The sequence below is a fragment of the Chionomys nivalis genome, chromosome 14, assembly GCF_950005125.1.
Source record: "Chionomys nivalis chromosome 14, mChiNiv1.1, whole genome shotgun sequence".
Lineage (NCBI taxonomy): Eukaryota > Metazoa > Chordata > Mammalia > Rodentia > Cricetidae > Chionomys > Chionomys nivalis.
The window spans coordinates 21,195,791-21,214,916 of record NC_080099.1 but is presented as its reverse complement, the minus strand read 5'-3'; the positions used below and the strand labels follow the sequence as shown (position 1 = coordinate 21,214,916).

The window sequence follows — 19,126 nt, the reverse complement described above, 5'->3', positions numbered from 1 at the left end:
CTCACCAGGTCACCAACCATATCTTTTAACCTAATTTCATTTACAAGGGATAACCTATTCTGAGCTATAATTACATCAGACATCAGCTTTGAGAGAAGCACATTTTTGGGGAGACTCAAGAAACATTTGTCTAGCACACAAGCCCTTTTCAAGCCCAGTCCTACCCCAAAATGAAATGAAATAAAGTAATTAAAAAATCAATAATAAGGTGCTTCATGCTTTGTTACGTCATACGCAGCCAGTGTCGGGGTTCGCAAACGGCCATCGCTTGAGTGCGCGACAGACTTAGAGTTTGTTACACTTGAGTCATGAGTCCCCTGCCAACTCCCAAACTGGCCTCCAGTGTCCGAGACACCAAAGGAACACTCACCATCAATTCTGTCCACCATGACTGTATGGCAAATGGAAAGCAAGAAGAAGAACTGTCGGATTTCCGGCTCTTTCCCTGACTGGATTTGCTCAATCAGGTAATGGTCATAAAATGCAAGCTTTCCATCAGCAAATGTATTCCAGCTAAAATCCACTAACTGAAAGAAACGGAGAGAAAGAAAATGCAATTAATGAGAAATATATATATATTAGGGCCAGCAAGATTGTTCATGGAGTAAAAGTGCTTGCTACCAGGCCTGACAACTTGGGTTTGATCCTGATACCTGGGATCCACAGAGGAGAGGAGAGAACCAATTCCTCCAAGCGGTTCTCTAACCTCTACAAGTGCATTGTGGCAGAACACATGCACACTTGCATACACATACACACACACACACCAGTTTAAAATCTGTATCCCTAACTGATACTGCTTTTTCTTTGTAGCTAAGTTCTTAATGGATTTTAGCACATTCCTTTTTGTTTTTATTTTCTATGTCTGAGTGTTTTGCCTATGTGTATGTGGACCATGGGCATGCCTGGTGCCCACAGAGGCCAGAAGAGGGTATGAGGGCATCCTTTGGAACTGGAGTTACCCACAGTTGTGCGTTGTGTGTGCTGGAACTGAACCTCGGCCCTCTGAAAAGAATAGTAATTCCTCTGAACTGTGAAACCATCCACTTTCTTGTCCTAATTAGTGGAAGTTTTTCTTAAAATAAAAAGGCACACTATAGTGAGTTGAATTGTGTCTCTCACAGGCATGTCGGCGCCCCAACCTATGGTGCCTGTCAGTTTCTTTAATTTGGAAATGAGGTCTGGAGCCGTGATCAGGTTAAGATGGGGTCATGTGGATTAGGATGGAAAAACAGATGTCCTTGTAAGAGACAAATACAGATAGAACCAAACACACGAGGAAAATAAACCCCACGTGACAAGAGAAACAGAGATTGCAGCCTGGAGCCTACAAGCCAGGGTCACTGGAATCTACAAGAGGCTATGGAGAAGCCATGCATCTTCTCCCTAGAACTCTACAAGCCAGGGTCACTGGAATCTACAAGAGGCTATGGAGAAGCCATGCATCTTCTCCCTAGAACTCTTGGAGGAACCAACGTAAGAATTCTAGTCTCCAGAAGTGGGGGGAGATCAGCTCTGCTACTTTATACCCCAGTCCCAGGTCGCTCATCTGGTACCCACCGAAGCGAATCCACAGCAAGCAGAGCTTTGCCTAAACCACTCACCTCTATTTTGCTATGGCTGTGTTGAGAAGCATCCCGATGGTCTCCTAAGAAATAAACAGGACAAAACAAATTGAGTCTGGGTGAGTATAGCTTCTAAGCTTCAAGTGCGCTCATGACAAAAGGGGGTGCCCTGATCCCCCCAACTTCGCAAGCCTCACACTCACCGTAGATTTGTCCGTTAATGCAGCACTTTTTGAAGGTCATGATATTTTGCGTGAGTGTCCCTGTCTTGTCGGAGAAGATGTAATGAATCTGTCCTAGCTGTTCATTCAGCGTGGTGGTCCTTGCCTTCGCAGGCGTGTCCTTCTCGGCATAGTACATCTGCAGGTCCCAGTTGATGAAGTGGCTTTGTCCCAAACGGATAACTTCCACACTGGGAGGACAGAAGAAGGCTTCAGTGGGGAGTGGAGAGCGGACTGGCCAAGAAAGGATTCTGCTCTCCCTGGGCACATGGGAGTGAGCTGCTTTTCTACTGCTCTGGTTTGTAAAACTAATGTCCATTCGTATAACGGTTAATCGTTCTTTAAAAACAGGTTTATTAAGCAAGAGCTCTCAAGAGCAGGTGTCGAGTCTTCCTGGAACTGAAGTTATAGGAGACTGTGAGTCACCCAACTCAGGTGCTAGGAATCAAACTGAGAGCATTATGTTCTCTTGACTGCTGCGCCATCTCTCCAGCCCCATGGTTAGTCCTGACGGTTCATTTGACCGAATTTTAACGTTCCCTAGGGGGCACACCTCTAATTGTGTGCTTGAGTGTGTTCCCAAGACCAGTTTACCTGAGGGGGAAAGCCCCCCTATGATGGGCTGGGGTCTCCAGACTGAATGAAAAGGAGAAAGTGACAGGATATCAGTGTCCCTTTCTGTTTCCTGAGTGCATACAATGTGACCAACTGCCTCGTACTCCTGCTGCCATGCTTTCTCCAGCATCATAGACTGTACCCTCAAGCAAGAACCCAAATAAACCCTTCCTTCTTTAAGCTTCTTTGATCAGAAATACTGTTAAACCAATGAGAAGAGTACCTGTTATTACCCCGCCCCTCCTCCCCTATAGTGAAACCTAATCTTCAGTGTAACAGTACTGAAGTAGGTGCTTTTTTGTGATGGTTAGGGTCTAAGACAAAGAACTCACAAAGGGCATTAGTATCTGTATTAAAGAAGCTTGTGGGATCTCCTTTGCCCCCTTTTTGTCATGAGATAATGCAAGAAGGGGCCACCTATGGCAAAAGTATGGGCTCTCACCACTTAGCAAGAATTCTGCCCTTGATTGTTGACTCCTCAGCCTTCTGAACTATGAAAATTAAAGTTCTTATAAGCCAGACTGTGCTCCCTTGACCAAACCTATCACTCTCCGGCCTCAGGGTCAGTAATGCTCCCTCATGGCACCTCATCAGAGTGATTTCCTCCTCACACCTCAGCGCATCAGCCACAGCTAAGGAACTCTGCACTTAAAACACACAGTGGGAACAGTAACAGCGATACTGCAGCCAGAACCACAGATACAATCACCCCACTCTTTTCTCTCATTCTCCCTCACACCTAGGAACAACTAGGACAGTCAAGTTCACCTGTACAAAGAGAATCAGGATTCACTAGATGGCATACCATCATGTCTCAAACGAGTCAAGTCTTTTGGCAATTAGCGCCTTAGTTGCTTACCACACTGGGAAAAAATACATTCACTTTCTAAATTCTCAGACTTTACAGAATGTCCAAAAGGAGATATCCTAAGAGGATCATGTTGATTTTAAAACTCAGCTTTAAAATTGAAATTTAAAATTTAAATTCAAATTTAAAAACAGTAAGGAGGCTGTTTGCACACCCACAACTGCTACGTGGGCAATGCATGGCTGCAGAAGTCCTATAGGTGGGAATAAGTCCCTTACAAATGGCGGTCCTGCTTGGTGTTGAATACTGCAGGCAAAACAAATGAAGTCCCTGCCCATATGCAGACAAACAAAACAATCCAGCAAATGTAAACTCTTGAGGTACATTCTAGGTAGAAAATTGAAGCAGAGAGCAGCAGATAGAGACCAATAGGAAGGGGAAGTAACCATTTAGATCAGGTGAGGGAGAGACCAGGAGGATAAGGTAATACAATTATGCACCAGTTGGATTTGGGACCTTTGAAGCCGAGACTGAGCCTTGTAAATACAGAATAACCAGTCAGTCATTACCTTAGTGAACAACAGCCCAGAGGCACCTGGGATCTCATATACTCATGTCATTAGAAGCTTTAATTAATTTAAATTTTATGACATGTGTGTTTGTTTTTATTTTGATTTTATTACTTGTAGCTACTGGTATTTTCTGAGTGGGAGGTAAATCCCTAGAGCTGCCTTCTGTTCAGCGTACACTTTAATGGAAACCAAGATGCCAAACCAAGATGGCCGGGCTAAGGAGACGGATGACTCAGTGGGTAAAGCGCTTCTTGCACGAGCAAGAAGATGAGTTCAGATCCCCAGCACCCACATAGAAGCTGGACATGCTGGTGTGTGCCTGTCACCAAGTGCTTCAGGAAGGGAAGTAGTAGTAGGGTGGAGGCGGGCAGAGTCTTGGTGCTCACTGCCCAACACGTCTTGCTAAGATGGTGAGCTCCAGGTTTGGCAAGGGACTAACTGGTTACTCTATGTACTACAAGACAGTTTCTCCTTCAAAGGCCCCAAATCCAACTAGTCAGTAATTGTGAACTTTGATGCGAGAGGAAGAAGAAAGAGGAGGAGGAGGGATGGTTATAAAGCAGGGAGCTATGACCTTGACCTTTTGTTGGGATGCGGATTGGCACTGAACAGAGAAACAGCGTTTAGAGAGGCTGAAGTAAGACAGAAACACCTTTCCTACCACGAGGTAGCAGCAAGACGCAGGGGCCTGACAGGCAAGCAAAGCTGGAAGAACTGTAATAAAGAAGGTTCTGGTAAGAGAACCGAGGCTTTGAAAAGGAAGAATTTCCCCTGGCGCTCTAAATCTCCACTTTCTCCTGGACTCTTTTTGAACTCTGTGCTTTGGAACCCACTGAGGAGGAGTTGCTAAGCAAATGACTGTCACCTTTGCCAGTGGAATGTCACTAGCCTTATCTACACAGAGGACAAGATAGAAAGTGCTTAGCACAGGAGAGATACACAAAGTTCACGGCCTTCTCCTACCTCGCTCTCAGTTCCAAAAGAAGCTTATTTTCTTCTTCCTTTTGACCTTTGAAACGATTATTGCTAAACATGAAGGTGGGGAAAAAGCACTACATTGCTCTGAAAGTAAGAGGAAGGGGAGACCAGGCTTACCTGACGTAGAGAGAGATGGGCACCATGGTGTTCAGCACAATGATGTAGCCCCAGAAATTCAGGAAGCCCCGGTAGGAGGGCGTGGCATTTTCTCCATCATAGAGGTACCAGGAATAATTGCCAACTTGTGCTTCCCAATAAGCGTGGCCAATGGCGAGGCCGGCAGAAACCAGAATGAGTACAATAAAGATCTAGAAGACATGTATTGCAAAACAGGACTTCTAACTCCACACCTTTCAAAGATTCTCACGTTGTCTAGCACTTTACATACATATGACCTTTTACTGGTGTGTACAAACAGTATGCTTAGAAGAAAGCAGGACTATAAGGTGGCTTTGAAAGTCTATCAGGTTACGGCTGATTTCTTTACATTTATAAGGCTAGGTTTTCTTCCCCAAATCATCTTTCAAAAGAGGAGCTGATGTCTTATGTTCAATCCTTAAAGTCCTTCATATGACAGGGTAGCCTCATGGCTATTATTACTTCAAACAGAGATATATTGTTTGGGAAGATACTTCACCCTTGCATGAAAAAACTTAAAATAACACTGACTTGAGAGGGTCATAGGTAATAGTGAATGGAAGTTGTTTTGATTTTTTGAGAAAGGGTCTCATATAGCCCATGCATGCCTTGACCTTCCTATATACTCAAGGGTGACTATAGCCTTTTTGCTCTACCTGCCCCCACTTCTGGGTGCTGGGAATAAAGACATGTGTCACTACCCTCTGTTTATGAGATGGTGAGGATCCAACCCAGGGCTTCATTAATGCTAGGCAAATTCTCTACCAGTTGAGCTATATTGCTGTTTTTTTTTTTTTTTTTCCCAAGACAGGTCTTGCTGTGTAACCCAGGCAGGCTCTGACCTCTCAGTCCTGCCTCAGCTGCCAAATGCTGTGAATATAGGGATGGCCACCATATCCAGTTATTTTGTTTTTTGTTTGTTTGTTTGCTTGCTTTTAAGAAAGGTGGGTAAATCAGGCAGTGGTAGCACACATCTTTAATCCCAGCACTTGGGAGGCAGAGGCAGGTGGATCTCTATGAGTTTGAGGCCAAGAGCTAGTTTCAGGACAGGCTCCAAAGCTACAGAAAAACCGTCTCAAAAAACAAAACAAAACAAAACAAAAGGTGGGGAAATATCTCCCATATTTGGGTATTCATACACGTTTAATGCTATAGGAGTTATAAATGCAAATATTTATATAAAATTTATAAAAAATTCAAAATGATAAAATATCTCCAATAGGCTCATGCATTTGATCATTTGGTCCCCAATTGATTAAGAAGGTTGTGAAATCTTTAAGGGGTGGAGCCTTGATGGAAGAAGCTTGGTTCAACTTCCTGTTCCCTGTCTCGGGCCCACCTTATGCTTCTTTGGCTAGGTGATGCCTTCCCATGTGACAGACTTTATTTACTGGAAGCCATGAACCAATAAAGTCCCTTTTCCCTTCAAGCTGCTTTGGGTCATGGTATTTATCATAGCAGCAGAAAGGTAGCAGCTAATACAGTAGACAAGATTATCTAAGGTGCAATAGATGTTATGTTAGGGAGTTGAGAAGCCTATGTTTTGGGAACAAAAAATTCAAGCCAGCCTGGGCTACATAGTAAAACCCTGTCTCAATTTCTTTTTTCAATTTTCCTAGCTATATTTATATTTTCACAGTAGTAATAAAATTTCCAGGGAAAATGTAGTGTTCTGAACACAGGCTCTCAAAGTATCTTCTTGAGATGAGTGGGCCCAGAGGAGAGACAATGATCTATGCGTGCTTGCATTGGAATGGTTACAATAACACTAGATATAAATATTCCAGGTCATAAAATTGGGGGTGTGGGGGGGTTGGTCTTCAGACAGCTTTATTATTTTTTGTGGCTGTAAGTATGTATACACCTGAACAAACAGTTACTGCATTCTGAAGAGTTTATTCATTCAGGTTGAACTTTAAATATTGGAAAAGCAATTCTCAGTGTGTGCAGAAGAGTTCGCACTGCAGGCCTAAGCCCACTCTCCTCTGAAGGTGGCTTTCAAGATAGGCTGGTGTATGGAGACTTAGGTTTGGAGAGGACTTCCCAGCTTCTTATTTCTGATTCTTCTAAAACAGTGGTTATCAGCCTTCCCTATGCTGTGACCCTTTATTACAATTCCTCATGTTGTGGTGACCGCCCAACCATCAAATTATTCTCTTTGCTACTTCATAACTGTAACTTTGTGACTGTTATGAGTCATAAAGCAAATATCTGGTATGTGAAAGGGTAGTCTGACACCCCCACTCTCACCCCCACCAAGGGGTCTTAACCCATAGGGTGAAACTCACTGTTCTATATAGAAACAGCTCACCATGCTTGCTTGGGCCAACAACACCATTGAGGCTGACCACCAGAATTTTTACAGAAGCCTGGAATTTGGAGGATGGTTGGGCACATGGAGCCTACACGCCTAGCCCCCAGCTAAAAGAGTCACTGGAGACAACAGGGCGCACACACAGTCAAAAACTGTTGTTGAGGGAACTGAGTGACTATCTGGTGTTGCTGCATGTGGGATTTAAACCAAGTCCCTTGAGATTTCATCTGGTGAGCCTTCCGCTTGTCCTGTTTTGTAACCGTGGGCTGTAGTAAGACACAGGTGTGAGCACCTGTCTATGCCAAACCCTGTGGCTCCTCCCAATCTTGAGCCTGAGTGCAGCTTTGAACACCCTCAACAAACCTTATTTTTAGCCTTGCCTTAGGTGGGGAGGCACGCACGAAGTGCATACACACATGACAGTACACACACAGACACACACACACTTGCATTTATGATAACTCCCCTATAGAAATGGGAAACTAATGGCTGTAAAATCTACCTTACAATTCCCAGAATTTTAACGCTCCTGGCAAGAGGGGAGATATTTAGAAGGAAATATGTGTGCCCCACCCCCTTTGTCTACCAGTCTTTTGAGACAAGGGTCCCAAGTAATTGGAATTTCCCCAGGAATCAAGATCACCTTGCATTAGAAAAACATACATCAAAATTACTGATAAAGACAGCCATCTGGTCTAGTCTCTCATCTACCAGAATGAAAAATAAATACCGTGTACACCATGTAGTTCATCAAGTAGTCAATTTTGGTTCTTTTAAATCTGGTTTTCCCACTATTCTTCATTATCTTAGTGTCAGCACCTAAAAATGGAAAATTTATTATGATTAATAGTTGGAAAATTCAACTAATAAGCATGTCAATAAAATTATCCTTTCTGTGACTTTGGATAGACACTCCGAAGCTGTAGTCTAGCTATCCAGTTCCAGTTAACTGGAATATCAGTCCTCCTACTCGGCCTCCTGAGTGCTGGCATGTGGAGCCTGGACCACTAGGCTCAGCTTTCTTGAAATCTTAAGAACTCGAAGAACATTCAGGAAGTACCTGCAAAAATGACCAAGCCATGGCAGACATCGGTGTTCCTAATCACACAGCCACGTAACAGGATTTTGTCAGCATCCAAAGGGAAGCTCCGTTTCCTCCAAAACAGGGTGCCCGTGAACTTGTCTAGCCGGTTGTTTGGTTCTTCACATTCAATGAAGCCTTTTTCAAAAGGTAAGAGCCATATAATCAGCCAAATATGAAAGACCCAGGCTTAACCAATGGACCCCAAATAAAACAACTTGAATTTAAAATGAAGTAAGGTCGTTCTGTACAAACCATCAAACGTTGCCAAGTTATCTTCTGTTTGGAGATACTGGTCTGTGATTTCAAGGGCCATTTTGAACTTCAAATTGGTTTCCCTACAGGGAAGGGGAGGCAGGTAGAGTTATAGGAGCAAAATTTGGAGTTCAAAAGAATAGAAAGAAAATTCCACAAAGAAACCTGGGGCCTACCTGAGAGTGAGAAAAACTTAACCATTGGCTTGTTCTGTTTTCAATCTCAAATTGAAAGTTTAGGTGGGGCAATCTGATTCTAGAGCAAGATTACAAACCTAAAATGTGTCCCTTCCTTTTGCTGTGTGCCAGTGAAGACAGAGTAACCACAGCCTTCTTTTCAAGTGACCTCTTACCCCCAATGAGGTCTAGAGCAGGGGCCCCCACTACAATGGTACCCATAACAGACTCAGGACACCCTGCTTAGCACCTTTCGCCAATCTCCTTTCTAGAGCAGGCAGTAGAGGGGTTTCTACAAGACTCTTATCTAGGAAAGGAGGTGGCAGGAATATACAGGCTGCTCCAACCATAGCACAAAGCAAAGCAAGTGTTAGCGCTCGGTGAGGCAGGCAGGCACATCCTCTCAGGACAGCAGCCAGTCACACAAGAGTCTCCACTCATTCGGAAGCTGACTGGTGATCCCAGCTCCACCATTCAGTTACGAAAAGGCATGATGGGACTTCCTGTCTCTGGAAAACTTTAGAATAAGAACTGTGTCACTGCAAACACGGGACAATCAACTAGCTAGCTGATGTACAGAGCAAGGGAAGCCAGATTTCCACTCCTGCGTCTAGACTGCCAGAGAGCAGTGGATCTACATCTGGGATATGAGGAAAAGGGGCCCCAGAGAACAGAGCCTTGGCTGGCCCTTACTCTGTGACCTCAGCCAGGCTACTTCACCTCTCTGAGCCTCAGCTTCCTCGTGTGGTAACAATTACATAGCTGTTGAAAAGACTGAATGGGCTAATACTTAGAAGTATCTACATGCAATTGAGTACTCAATAAATCTCCCGAAAATTGCTTGAAAAACAGCACTTTATTCTAAAAGAGATAAGCGAGTTCAAAATTGCCTATTGACAAAGAACCTAATCGCGTTTCTGAGGATATAACAGCAACCATGGTCATCTGTGAGTCTGATCACTGCTCAGCAGTTTATAAGGGGCTTAGGTATGTGATCTTGACCGAAGGTGGGGGAACAGTCCCATCTTAGAGTAGAAGCTCCATTTTATAGATAAAAGGAGTCCGTCCACTATGGACACTGTCAGATTGACAGCAGGTAGCTGAGGCAAAGGTCACGTCTCAGGTTTCCTACCCAGAATATGCAATGCATGTTCCCTTCCAGGCCCCCTCTGAAACAGGTCCACCTGAGACGCACTCACCCATCAAGCTCAGCCGTTTCCACATAGCAGAGGCTGTTGGGCTCTGAACTGGACAGCAGCAGAATGTCAGCCTGTCCAAAACAAAAGACACCTGTCACATGGGGTCCCCAGGGTGGAAGGCACATCCCCGCCGGTGGGGTGGGTACTCATGAGGAAAATGAGAGAACGGGAAGCTGCTCACTTACAGGAATGAAATCGTTCTTTTTCAGACGAATGACGTCTCCAACTTGGATGTCTTTCCACTTGATGATTTTGAACCTAAAAATAAAAAATAACAACAATTCGGGCTTTTAAAAAAGTGTGAGGCCAAAAAATGATCATTCTTTCTGGGGGTCAAAGATTCTGGAAAATGTGCAAATTACAGGGAAGTGTTTGCTACAAGTTCTGCCTTTCAATGATGTCACAAGAGTTACCTTACCCTGCTTGGGAAGCACTGGCAAAGGGACTTTGCTGTGTTCTTTCCACCCTACCCCATGTAAGGAAGAACCCACTAGAGGGCACTTCAACTTAGTGAGGACAGCGGGCACCTTGGTCTTTGTGCTCAGGGCTTGCTATGGCCCCCTGGTTTGTTTGTTTGTTTCTTCTCCTCTGTCACTCGTCACTTGTTTAGTGCTAGTACAAGGACAGGCATGCATGACTCACCATAGGCCACCAAGAGTCCCCAATGGCCTCAAAGCTGGGCTCCTCTCACTCTTTAAATCCACAGAATCTCTCCCTTTCTGATGAACCATGTTTACAAAGTTTCAAACTATAATACTCTGGCCCAAAAATTTTCACATATACAAAAGGTGTATTCTCTCACAGTTTGGTAAACCCCAGGGTTACTATTCTATCTGAGGTCATACGACCATGGATGCTCTGCTCTGGGCTCCCTCCCTAGCCTCAGGGCTACTCATAACCACTGTCATTGAAGCACACTGAACAGTGAGGTGGGGTGGCAAAGAATCTTACACCTTCACAATACTACACTAGGTGATTCCAGAGGTAACTTCCAACCCAGAATCCATTTATTTACGAGGAGAAAAAAAATCCTGTGTCAACATTTACAACTTGCTGGCACCTAGTTTGAACCAAGTGCAGCGGATGTGTGACTGTAAATTGGGTTATATTCTGAATTGTGGACACATTAAACCGTCTTTTGAGTTAGCTCTTCATTCCTATTTTTAGTAGACTTTGGACTCGTTCTTTGAGGATCTTGTTTGTCAAACAACTCATTACTGAGCCCTCAGTTGGCTGACTTGGCCAGAGTTGACTGCATTCTGTGTTTCTCGAACAAGAGTTTATTGAGCACTTTCTGCGTATTAGAAGCCAAGGCATAGTCTGGGCCAGGAGTTGAGACATCTACACACATAATTCTAACACAATTCACATCACAAAAGAGACGAACACTAAATGTTCTGAAAGTGGTGAGGAGGGAGAAATCACTTTAGGTGGCAAATGAGGAAAGGTATGGGGACATCTCTGAAAGGGACACATTTGGGACTGGTGGGGACAGAAGCAGCAGGCTTGTAGAAGTGTTCGATATGCTGGGAGCATAAGCTCAATCAGCAACTACATTGAATCCATTTTGGGTCCAGCTGCCCAGCTGCTGTGGAATAGTCCTTCTGTCCACTGGGAAGACGTGGTCATTCTCATTGTTACTAAAGAGCTGACTGGCCAATGGCTAGGCATGATTTTTTGGGGCAGAGAGAATGTTGGAAAGAAGAGGGTGGGGGTCAGGGAAGCCACCAGTCAGATGCAAGGAAAAAGCAGCAAGGTAAGAACAGAGATGAGGTAAACAAGCCTCGGGGCAGCACATAAATGAATAGAAATGGGTCAATTTAAATTATAAGATATGACTACAAACAAGTCTATGCTATTGGCCGAACATTTATAGTTAATAACAAATCTCTGTGTGGTTATTTGGGGAACGGTTGCCAGGACAGTGTTGATAGGCAGTTTAGGCAGGAAACTCCACCGACACACAACCCTGAAGGTAAGGTAACATCTCTCTTTATCAGAAATGACTCACTATTGAAATACGAATGTACTTGGGCCGAGAAGATGGCTCAATCAGTAAAGCGCTTGTATTGCAGACTTGAGGACCTGAGTCTGATTCCCAGAGTCCGTGTGGAAAAGCCAGGAATGGCAGTCTATGCTTGTAATCCTGGTGGTAGGGAGGGGGAGATAGGCAGATGCTGGGCTTGTTTGCTGGTCAGTCTAACTGAACCAGTGAGAACCAGAACCTCGAGAGACATGATTTCAAAAACAAAGGCGGTAGTGTCTGTGGGAAGACACCCAACATTGACACACACACACTCATGTCCACAAAGACATACACACAATGCCAATGTGCCCTAGACTTCTAGGCTCTGCTACTTGTTTTTCAATATGCTTTTAGACATGTTAATACATGAAATCTTTGTAGCTAAGTTACAAAGAGGTACCTGCCATCCTTAATGACCTCGCATGTCCTATTGTTGATTTCCTTGTCCATTTTATGGCGAGCCTTTGGAAGGAAGATAAAAAGGTATTATTTGAATCATCTCAATATCTAACGCATCAATGACAAATATCAGCAAGGTCAGAATGATAAGAAGAAGGCGGCTTGAGAAATCCTTACCACATCATCTACTAGGTCTTTGATTGCTGTGATGCCCAGCACCAGAAGTAGGGGTACAAGTGTGGTATACCATGCCAGGGTGGAGATTTGAGGGATGGCCTAAAAGAAAAGGAAAAACTTAATACACATGAAAACATGACTCACAAGTAGCGGATGCTTGATTTTAGGTTTGCTAATCCTAATGTCTGTCATTGAACAAGTCTATGTCCTAGAGCACATTGAGGAAAGGACATTGAGTCATTCTTCTGGCTCTCTCTGACTTCTGGCACACGAAACAGTCTGGCAGATAGTGGCCCCAAAGATTATCTCACCATGGCTTTAACTAGACATCAAACAGAGTTTGCATCATAACTAAGCTATTTTGTAAAAATTCAAAGTAGGGCTGGGCGGCGGTGGTGGCACACACCTTTCATTTCAGCACTAGGAGGCAGAGGCAGAGGCAGGAGGATCTCTGTGAGTTTGAGGACTGATTGGTTTACCAAGCGAATTCCAGAACAGTCAGGATTGTTACACAGAGAAACCCTGTCTGAAAAAAAAAAAAAACAAAAACAGAGTATGTGGGGTCGGGAGGAAGCAGCCCTTAGCTCTGAGCAGCACTGTGTCCAGCCAGTGGCTACTGTGGGTCTTGCAGTGTGACAGAAGATGGCTGCTTCTGAAGGCCACTGAGTAGGCAAATCCCCATCATGGTCGTTGCCAATGGCTCAGGCAACAAAGCAAGCTCCTACGTTGGTGGATGGATATATCTTTAATAATGTTGATATTTGGACCACATCCGGTTCTTTGAAGTTAATCTCCCACTCAGCACTGTTCTGTTCTACACATCTAGGCTTTCAGACTTTGGGCAAGTTACTTTACCACACTAAGCCTCCGCTCTTCTCTGCAAGATGGAGCATGTGCTGGGGTTTACCTCATAGAGAGCAAGTAAGCAGGCAAACAGCCTGTCTGTTGCTGTCACCCTAACGCGGATTGCTGTACCTTAACAGAAAGCCAATGGGCTGCAGCTATATTGCGAACTGTCTGCCCTCTTCCTTCTATAAGTAGATGAAGGGAAAAGGAGCCCACTGGCCACAGAGAGACCTAGTATGACTTGAAGTGTACACCGCTACACTCACCCGGCGACACACCTTTTCCAATTAAGTTATCAAATCTTTTTGTTCCCCAACATCCATTAAGTAGTCACTTCTTCCTAGTGTCTTTTCTCTCTTCTATGCTTTCTGCTCCACATACCCTACATCCTTCTCAGACATACATCTACTATATTTAAAACATCATTGGTATATCCCAGTTGTGATTTCCAATCCAACCCTTGTGATAAAGAATCTGATAAAGCCAACTGACTATGTTATCTTTATAACCCACATATCAGGTACTAAAGGTCGATTCTGAGCACTAGCTAAAATGTGTAGAAACCCTTGATTACAGCAACCGTTTCTATACAGATAAAAGTCTAATACTCCGGATAAGGATTTCTTGGCTTCAAAAAAAAGAAGTGTTTTGTTTCTAATGTAAAACCAATTCACAAAATTAATTTAGAAACTTACTTAGAAGCTTTATGAACAAATTTTCAATAAAAAGTCAACAGTATCCTTATGGAAAAACAGATGACTACGTAAAAAAAAAGGCAAATATAAAACAAACAAAAACTTTGTTAATTTTAAGGTACAAATAATTTTATAAATATTTTAGTTTTATTTACTTTAGGGATATAATTTTATCATTCACACCAGTTTTCTGAAAACAGAATTAAACCATGTCTGTTGGTTTAGGTCTGTTATCCTAGATACTTAGGATGCCTAAGCAGGAAGACTACAAGTTCAAGGCCTGCCTGAGCATGTGGGTGAGATTCTGCCTCAAATTTAAAAAGCAAAAAAGAAGGCTGAAGATGTAGCCCAGGGGTATAATATGTAAGAGTTCAAAGTTCAATCCCCCCATTTGAAACAAAAATGCAAAATAGAATCAGAATAATATTTGTCTCATTATTTCTCTTTAAACACTCACTGAGTTGGTTCTGTGCACAAGGCACAGATCCCTTATGTAAAAATCCCTGATATAAATAGAAAACACATTTGAGACTTGTACTTGCTATACGTCTACAATGCACATCACTGACAACAGATTCAAGGCATCAAAGGGCATTACCTGCAAGATAAGAAGAATCAGGAAATAGAAATTGGCTGCTCGCTTAAATTGTTCAAATAAATTCAGGGGTAGAAAGGAAAATCCGTTGTACTTGTATGTTTTAATGGCATTATTCTGTTGGGGGAAAAATAAAGAATTATTCTAAATGGTACCAGACAACAAGTACACCCATTTGCACAAATGACTGTTTCCCACAGCCCAAAAACCAGAGCCATAATTCTCCAGTCAGAAGAACGCTGAGATTTTATTAAAGTATTTCATTCTAGCCAGGCTTGGGATGACTTTGAGTCTAGATTACAAGACACAGACACCAGACTGTCACCTTAGGGATCCTGCTGCCACATTTCTTGAACCACAGGACGTCCTAGAACTTGGGGCAAAGTTGGATGCCAACACAAACAGAGCAAGAAAGTACCTTTTATTAAGAGAAGATGAAGACCACTGTGTCCGAAAGAGCAAAAACCATTCTTGCAGGTCGATTGTGCCCTCCAAAAGGTATACTAACCCTTAATTCTAATGCCTGTTAACAAGATATCGCTTGTCTATGGGGTCCAGGTGAGATCAAGATGACTTCACAGCAGATCAGGGAGAGGTCTAAACTAATGACTAGTGCCCTTATAGGAAGGTGGGGGAAATTGGTTAACACACAGGGAAAAGACAGAAGCAGAGATTGGAGTGATACATTTAGAAGCCAAAGAATGGTAAGAATTGTGGGCAAGTACCAGATGTTGGGGCAGGCATGGATCTGGTCCCGAGAGTCTCCATAAGAAACCTATCTTGCCAACCTCTTGACTCTGGACTTCCAACTCCCGAAACTATTAGAAAATAATGTTCTGCTTCCTAAGTCACACAGTTGTGGTACTCTAATGGACCACAGGAGAAAAGACAGTCTAAGAATAAGCACTTACGCCCTTCTGTTTGGCTATTAAACTATTGAAACAATGGTCCCCAAGGAATTTGAATTGTCCCAACACTCGCATGCTGGGAGAAGGAAAAGGCTGAAACCTGGTGCCAGCCAGAGGAGGAATTTCTCTCCTGGAAAGAGATTTCACACAGTTGTGGCAACCTGTAGGATCACCCTGGAGATCCGACTAGACATCCCAGTGATGGATCAGTGATGGGTGGACAATATGTTGACTGGAATTGCCTAACTATGCATATCTCTTATGCTATAGTTATCCTTAACTTCACAGAAAGATCTGGAAGATGGACTTGCAAAATCACCAGATTGCTTTAGTTGTTACTCTTCTCAACATGGCCACACTAAATAAATTCATTTCTCTGCTTTTAACTAACACGTGTCTGTATTCTTTCCTATAGGGTTATTGACTTTTATTTATATGTTTTGACTGTATGTATGTATGTGTACCACATACATGCCTGGCTCTTGCAGAGGCAGGAAGAGGGAGCCATATTCCTAAGAACTGGAGTTATAGATTGTTGTGAGTTGCCGTGTGGGTGCTGGAAACTGAACCTGGGTCCTCTGCAAGAGCAGCAAGGGCTCTTAATCACAGAACCATCTCTCCAGCTCTACTCAGCTATAAGCTTTATCATATTTTAAAGAAAACAAGCATTTTTAGGTGAAAATACCTTTGATATCTCTAAATCCATCTGAGGCAGAGTCACCTTTGTTACTTTCAGAAAAAGGCTTCAGTGATAATATTTTATAGTTTTCATAAACCACTACACAAGGGATGTTTACACTGATATAATTCTATTTTGTTTCACGTCACACCTACCAACCTTAGTTAAACTTTAGTAAAAATGACAGTCTGCAGAATGGGAGAGGGTTATCAATAGCCCCAGGCTAATAGCCATCTAAATGGAAGGTGCTGTTTGAGACCAAGCATGACATTGACTTGACAAACCTGGGCTAGTATAAAAACAATTCTGCCATTAACTTACCGCATATTTGCTCTCCTTAATACAAAAGAATTTGGTGTTCATAAAATGAGGTTGTTCATGGAACTTGCGATCATTTGCTTTGACTTGCCACGTGCAATCTTTAAAAGATAAAGAGAAAAAAATTGTAAGTAGAAATGAGGGTCACTGGGGAAGGGATCGACTTAAAGTGAGGTCTGTAAAATGGGCCCTAATCCACTATGTATGTCATGGCCTCTATGAAGGGGCCACTGGGATACCAGCAAGGAGAGAGAAGGTGTGACGTCATTCGTGGAAGATGAAAATCTACAGTCATAGAGCCTGGGACGGAACTGGGATGGTCAATCTTAATTGTCAATTTGGGTTGACAATGAGGTACAGAATCACATGGCAGACAGACCTCTTGGTAAGCCTCTGTGTAATTATCTTGATTATATTAACTGAAGTAGGAGACCTGTGAGCACAACAGATGGGCTCAGGTCCTAACCTGAATAAGGAGGAGAAAGGGAGTCAAAGACAGGTGTTTGTCTCCACTGCTTCCTGAATGAGTATGGCTGCAATGTGAATGGCTGCCCCAACCTCCTAGAGCCAGAACTTCTCTGTCATGATCAACTGTGCCCTTGAATTGTGGTCCAAAAGAGGCCCCTTTCCATTACGTTTCCTTTGTTTAGGCATTTTATCACAGCAGAGAAAGTAAGTAAGGGAGATCCCAATCTCAAAATCCTGGGAAAGAATAAAACCTACCAACAGCGTCATCTCAGTCTTTGAGACTAAGGACCCATGAGGATACATGTCAGGTGTTTAAATTACCATGTGTAGTCCTAGCACGCTGCATTTTGACCAGATGCTCATGGAACATCACTGCTCTAAAAGAGCAATCTACCCCTAAACATGACCGAAGTAAAATCGTTAAAGATCTAGAAGTTCCCAGCTATATTAAATTTTCAATTTCATTGACTTGGTTTCTAATACTTACATTTTTAAAATGTTTAGTGAATGAATAAATCTTGAAGACGAGAATCACCAACTAACCCTTCTGAGCCATGATCTTGGATTGGTGTTGTGCATGCATTTCCCTGGTGACCAATGCCTGTCATCTGCTCAAGTTCCTTCCATGTCCTTGTTCTGTCTGAATTCCAGGAAACTTTAGAAGATCAATAGGACCCCTGATGCTGAATAGAACATTTCCTTTCCAACACGTGTCTCCTTAAACATCTACTTATGTCCACTATACTGAACTGCTAACTTGAGTCTCCCTAGGGTGGATACCTGAGGTCACCAGCAGAGGGACACCATAGTTTCCAACTCCACTGAAACATATATATTAAACATATATATATATTCTATATTATATTTCATATATATGTGCACTAATCTTATCTCTAACGGAAGTGGTTCATTTTAATTGCCAACTTGACATACTCTGAAGTCACCTGTTTAGAGAGTGTCAATGAGGAATTGATAGATCAGTTGGGTCTGTGGGTGTGTTTATGAGGGTTGTCTTTATTAGATTAATTGATGTGGGACCACCCTGTCCACTGTAGGCAGCAGGGATCTGAGTCCTGGACTCCATAAGAAGGTAGAAAGGTATCTGAGTAATAATAATAAGCACACGTGTGCCCATGTCTCTGTGCTTTTGGTTGTGGATGAGATCTGACCAGCTGTTTTACCTTCCTGTCCCCTTGAGTTCCCTGCTATGATGGATTGTAACCTGGAATTGTGAGCAAACATCAAATCACATATTTGCTCTCCTTCATACAAAATAACTTTATGTTGATAAACTGAGATTGGTTGTGGGACCTGCAGTCATTTGCTTTGATTTGCCATGTGAAGCCTTTAAAAGGGAAACAGAAAAAAGCAAGTTGTGTGTCAGGGTATTTTGATCACGGTAATGGAAATGAAACCAGGACATCGTCCTTCCAACCCTGTAGCTGTTGTCACTCACAAGTCTGCTTATTGTGAGGGGCAGAGGCTCTTTGTGCCAAACACATCCCAACCTCCCCAGAGCCCTATAGCTGTAGGACTCCACACCTTTGCTGCAAACACAGGCATGTCTGTGGGTGACCACAGCTGGAATGGCCTAAATTCTGATGAGGTTCTTCACGGTAGCCTAACGAGATACATGCATTTTCCCCTGTAGCCCATGGTATCTCTCCACCTGCCTAGAGGGGTAGGCAGCTTCACAGGAAGCTAGCCAATGGAAAGTTTCTTAGATAGTTGATATTTTTCATAGTCATGGCCATAGGTCTTTTATAAGCTTCAAGACAAGGAGTGTGGGTTACTCTGAAGTTGCGGGAGACTTGTGGCTGCCTCCCCCAGTGACTTAGTCAGGCTCAGCATAACCAAGGGCTGAATGGGCCAACATCATGACTCCCAGCAGCATACTTGAGGACCTTGTGGCCATGTCTACTCTTGCCCAGTATAGATTGCGTTGCTCCGACACCGAAGGCTGCACGACTATCGCCGTCCCCCTGGGAGAGTGTCCACTCTGGACATGTTCAACACGCTAGTGTACTGCTTATTGGCAGCTGTCATTCAGCTGCTCTGACTTTGAATATGGAAAATCACAATCCTTAGGTAGA

The 19,126-nt window shown here is 43.3% G+C and overlaps 1 protein-coding gene across 1 annotated transcript in view; it reads right to left on the bottom strand.

The window, feature by feature from the left end:
- Nucleotides 1-19,126, bottom strand: part of Atp8b1 (ATPase phospholipid transporting 8B1) — a 112,029-nt gene that overhangs the window by 29,779 nt on the left and 63,124 nt on the right. The window contains exons 3-15 of the mRNA XM_057789239.1: nt 16,569-16,666; nt 14,664-14,777; nt 12,525-12,623; nt 12,349-12,410; nt 10,108-10,180; nt 9,923-9,993; nt 8,548-8,630; nt 8,272-8,430; nt 7,942-8,030; nt 4,877-5,067; nt 1,769-1,977; nt 1,605-1,648; nt 371-527 (exon numbers count right to left, since the gene is read on the bottom strand). Coding sequence (XP_057645222.1) covers nt 371-527; nt 1,605-1,648; nt 1,769-1,977; nt 4,877-5,067; nt 7,942-8,030; nt 8,272-8,430; nt 8,548-8,630; nt 9,923-9,993; nt 10,108-10,180; nt 12,349-12,410; nt 12,525-12,623; nt 14,664-14,777; nt 16,569-16,666 — 1,449 coding nt within the window. The remainder of the gene's footprint in view (nt 1-370; nt 528-1,604; nt 1,649-1,768; nt 1,978-4,876; nt 5,068-7,941; nt 8,031-8,271; nt 8,431-8,547; nt 8,631-9,922; nt 9,994-10,107; nt 10,181-12,348; nt 12,411-12,524; nt 12,624-14,663; nt 14,778-16,568; nt 16,667-19,126) is intronic.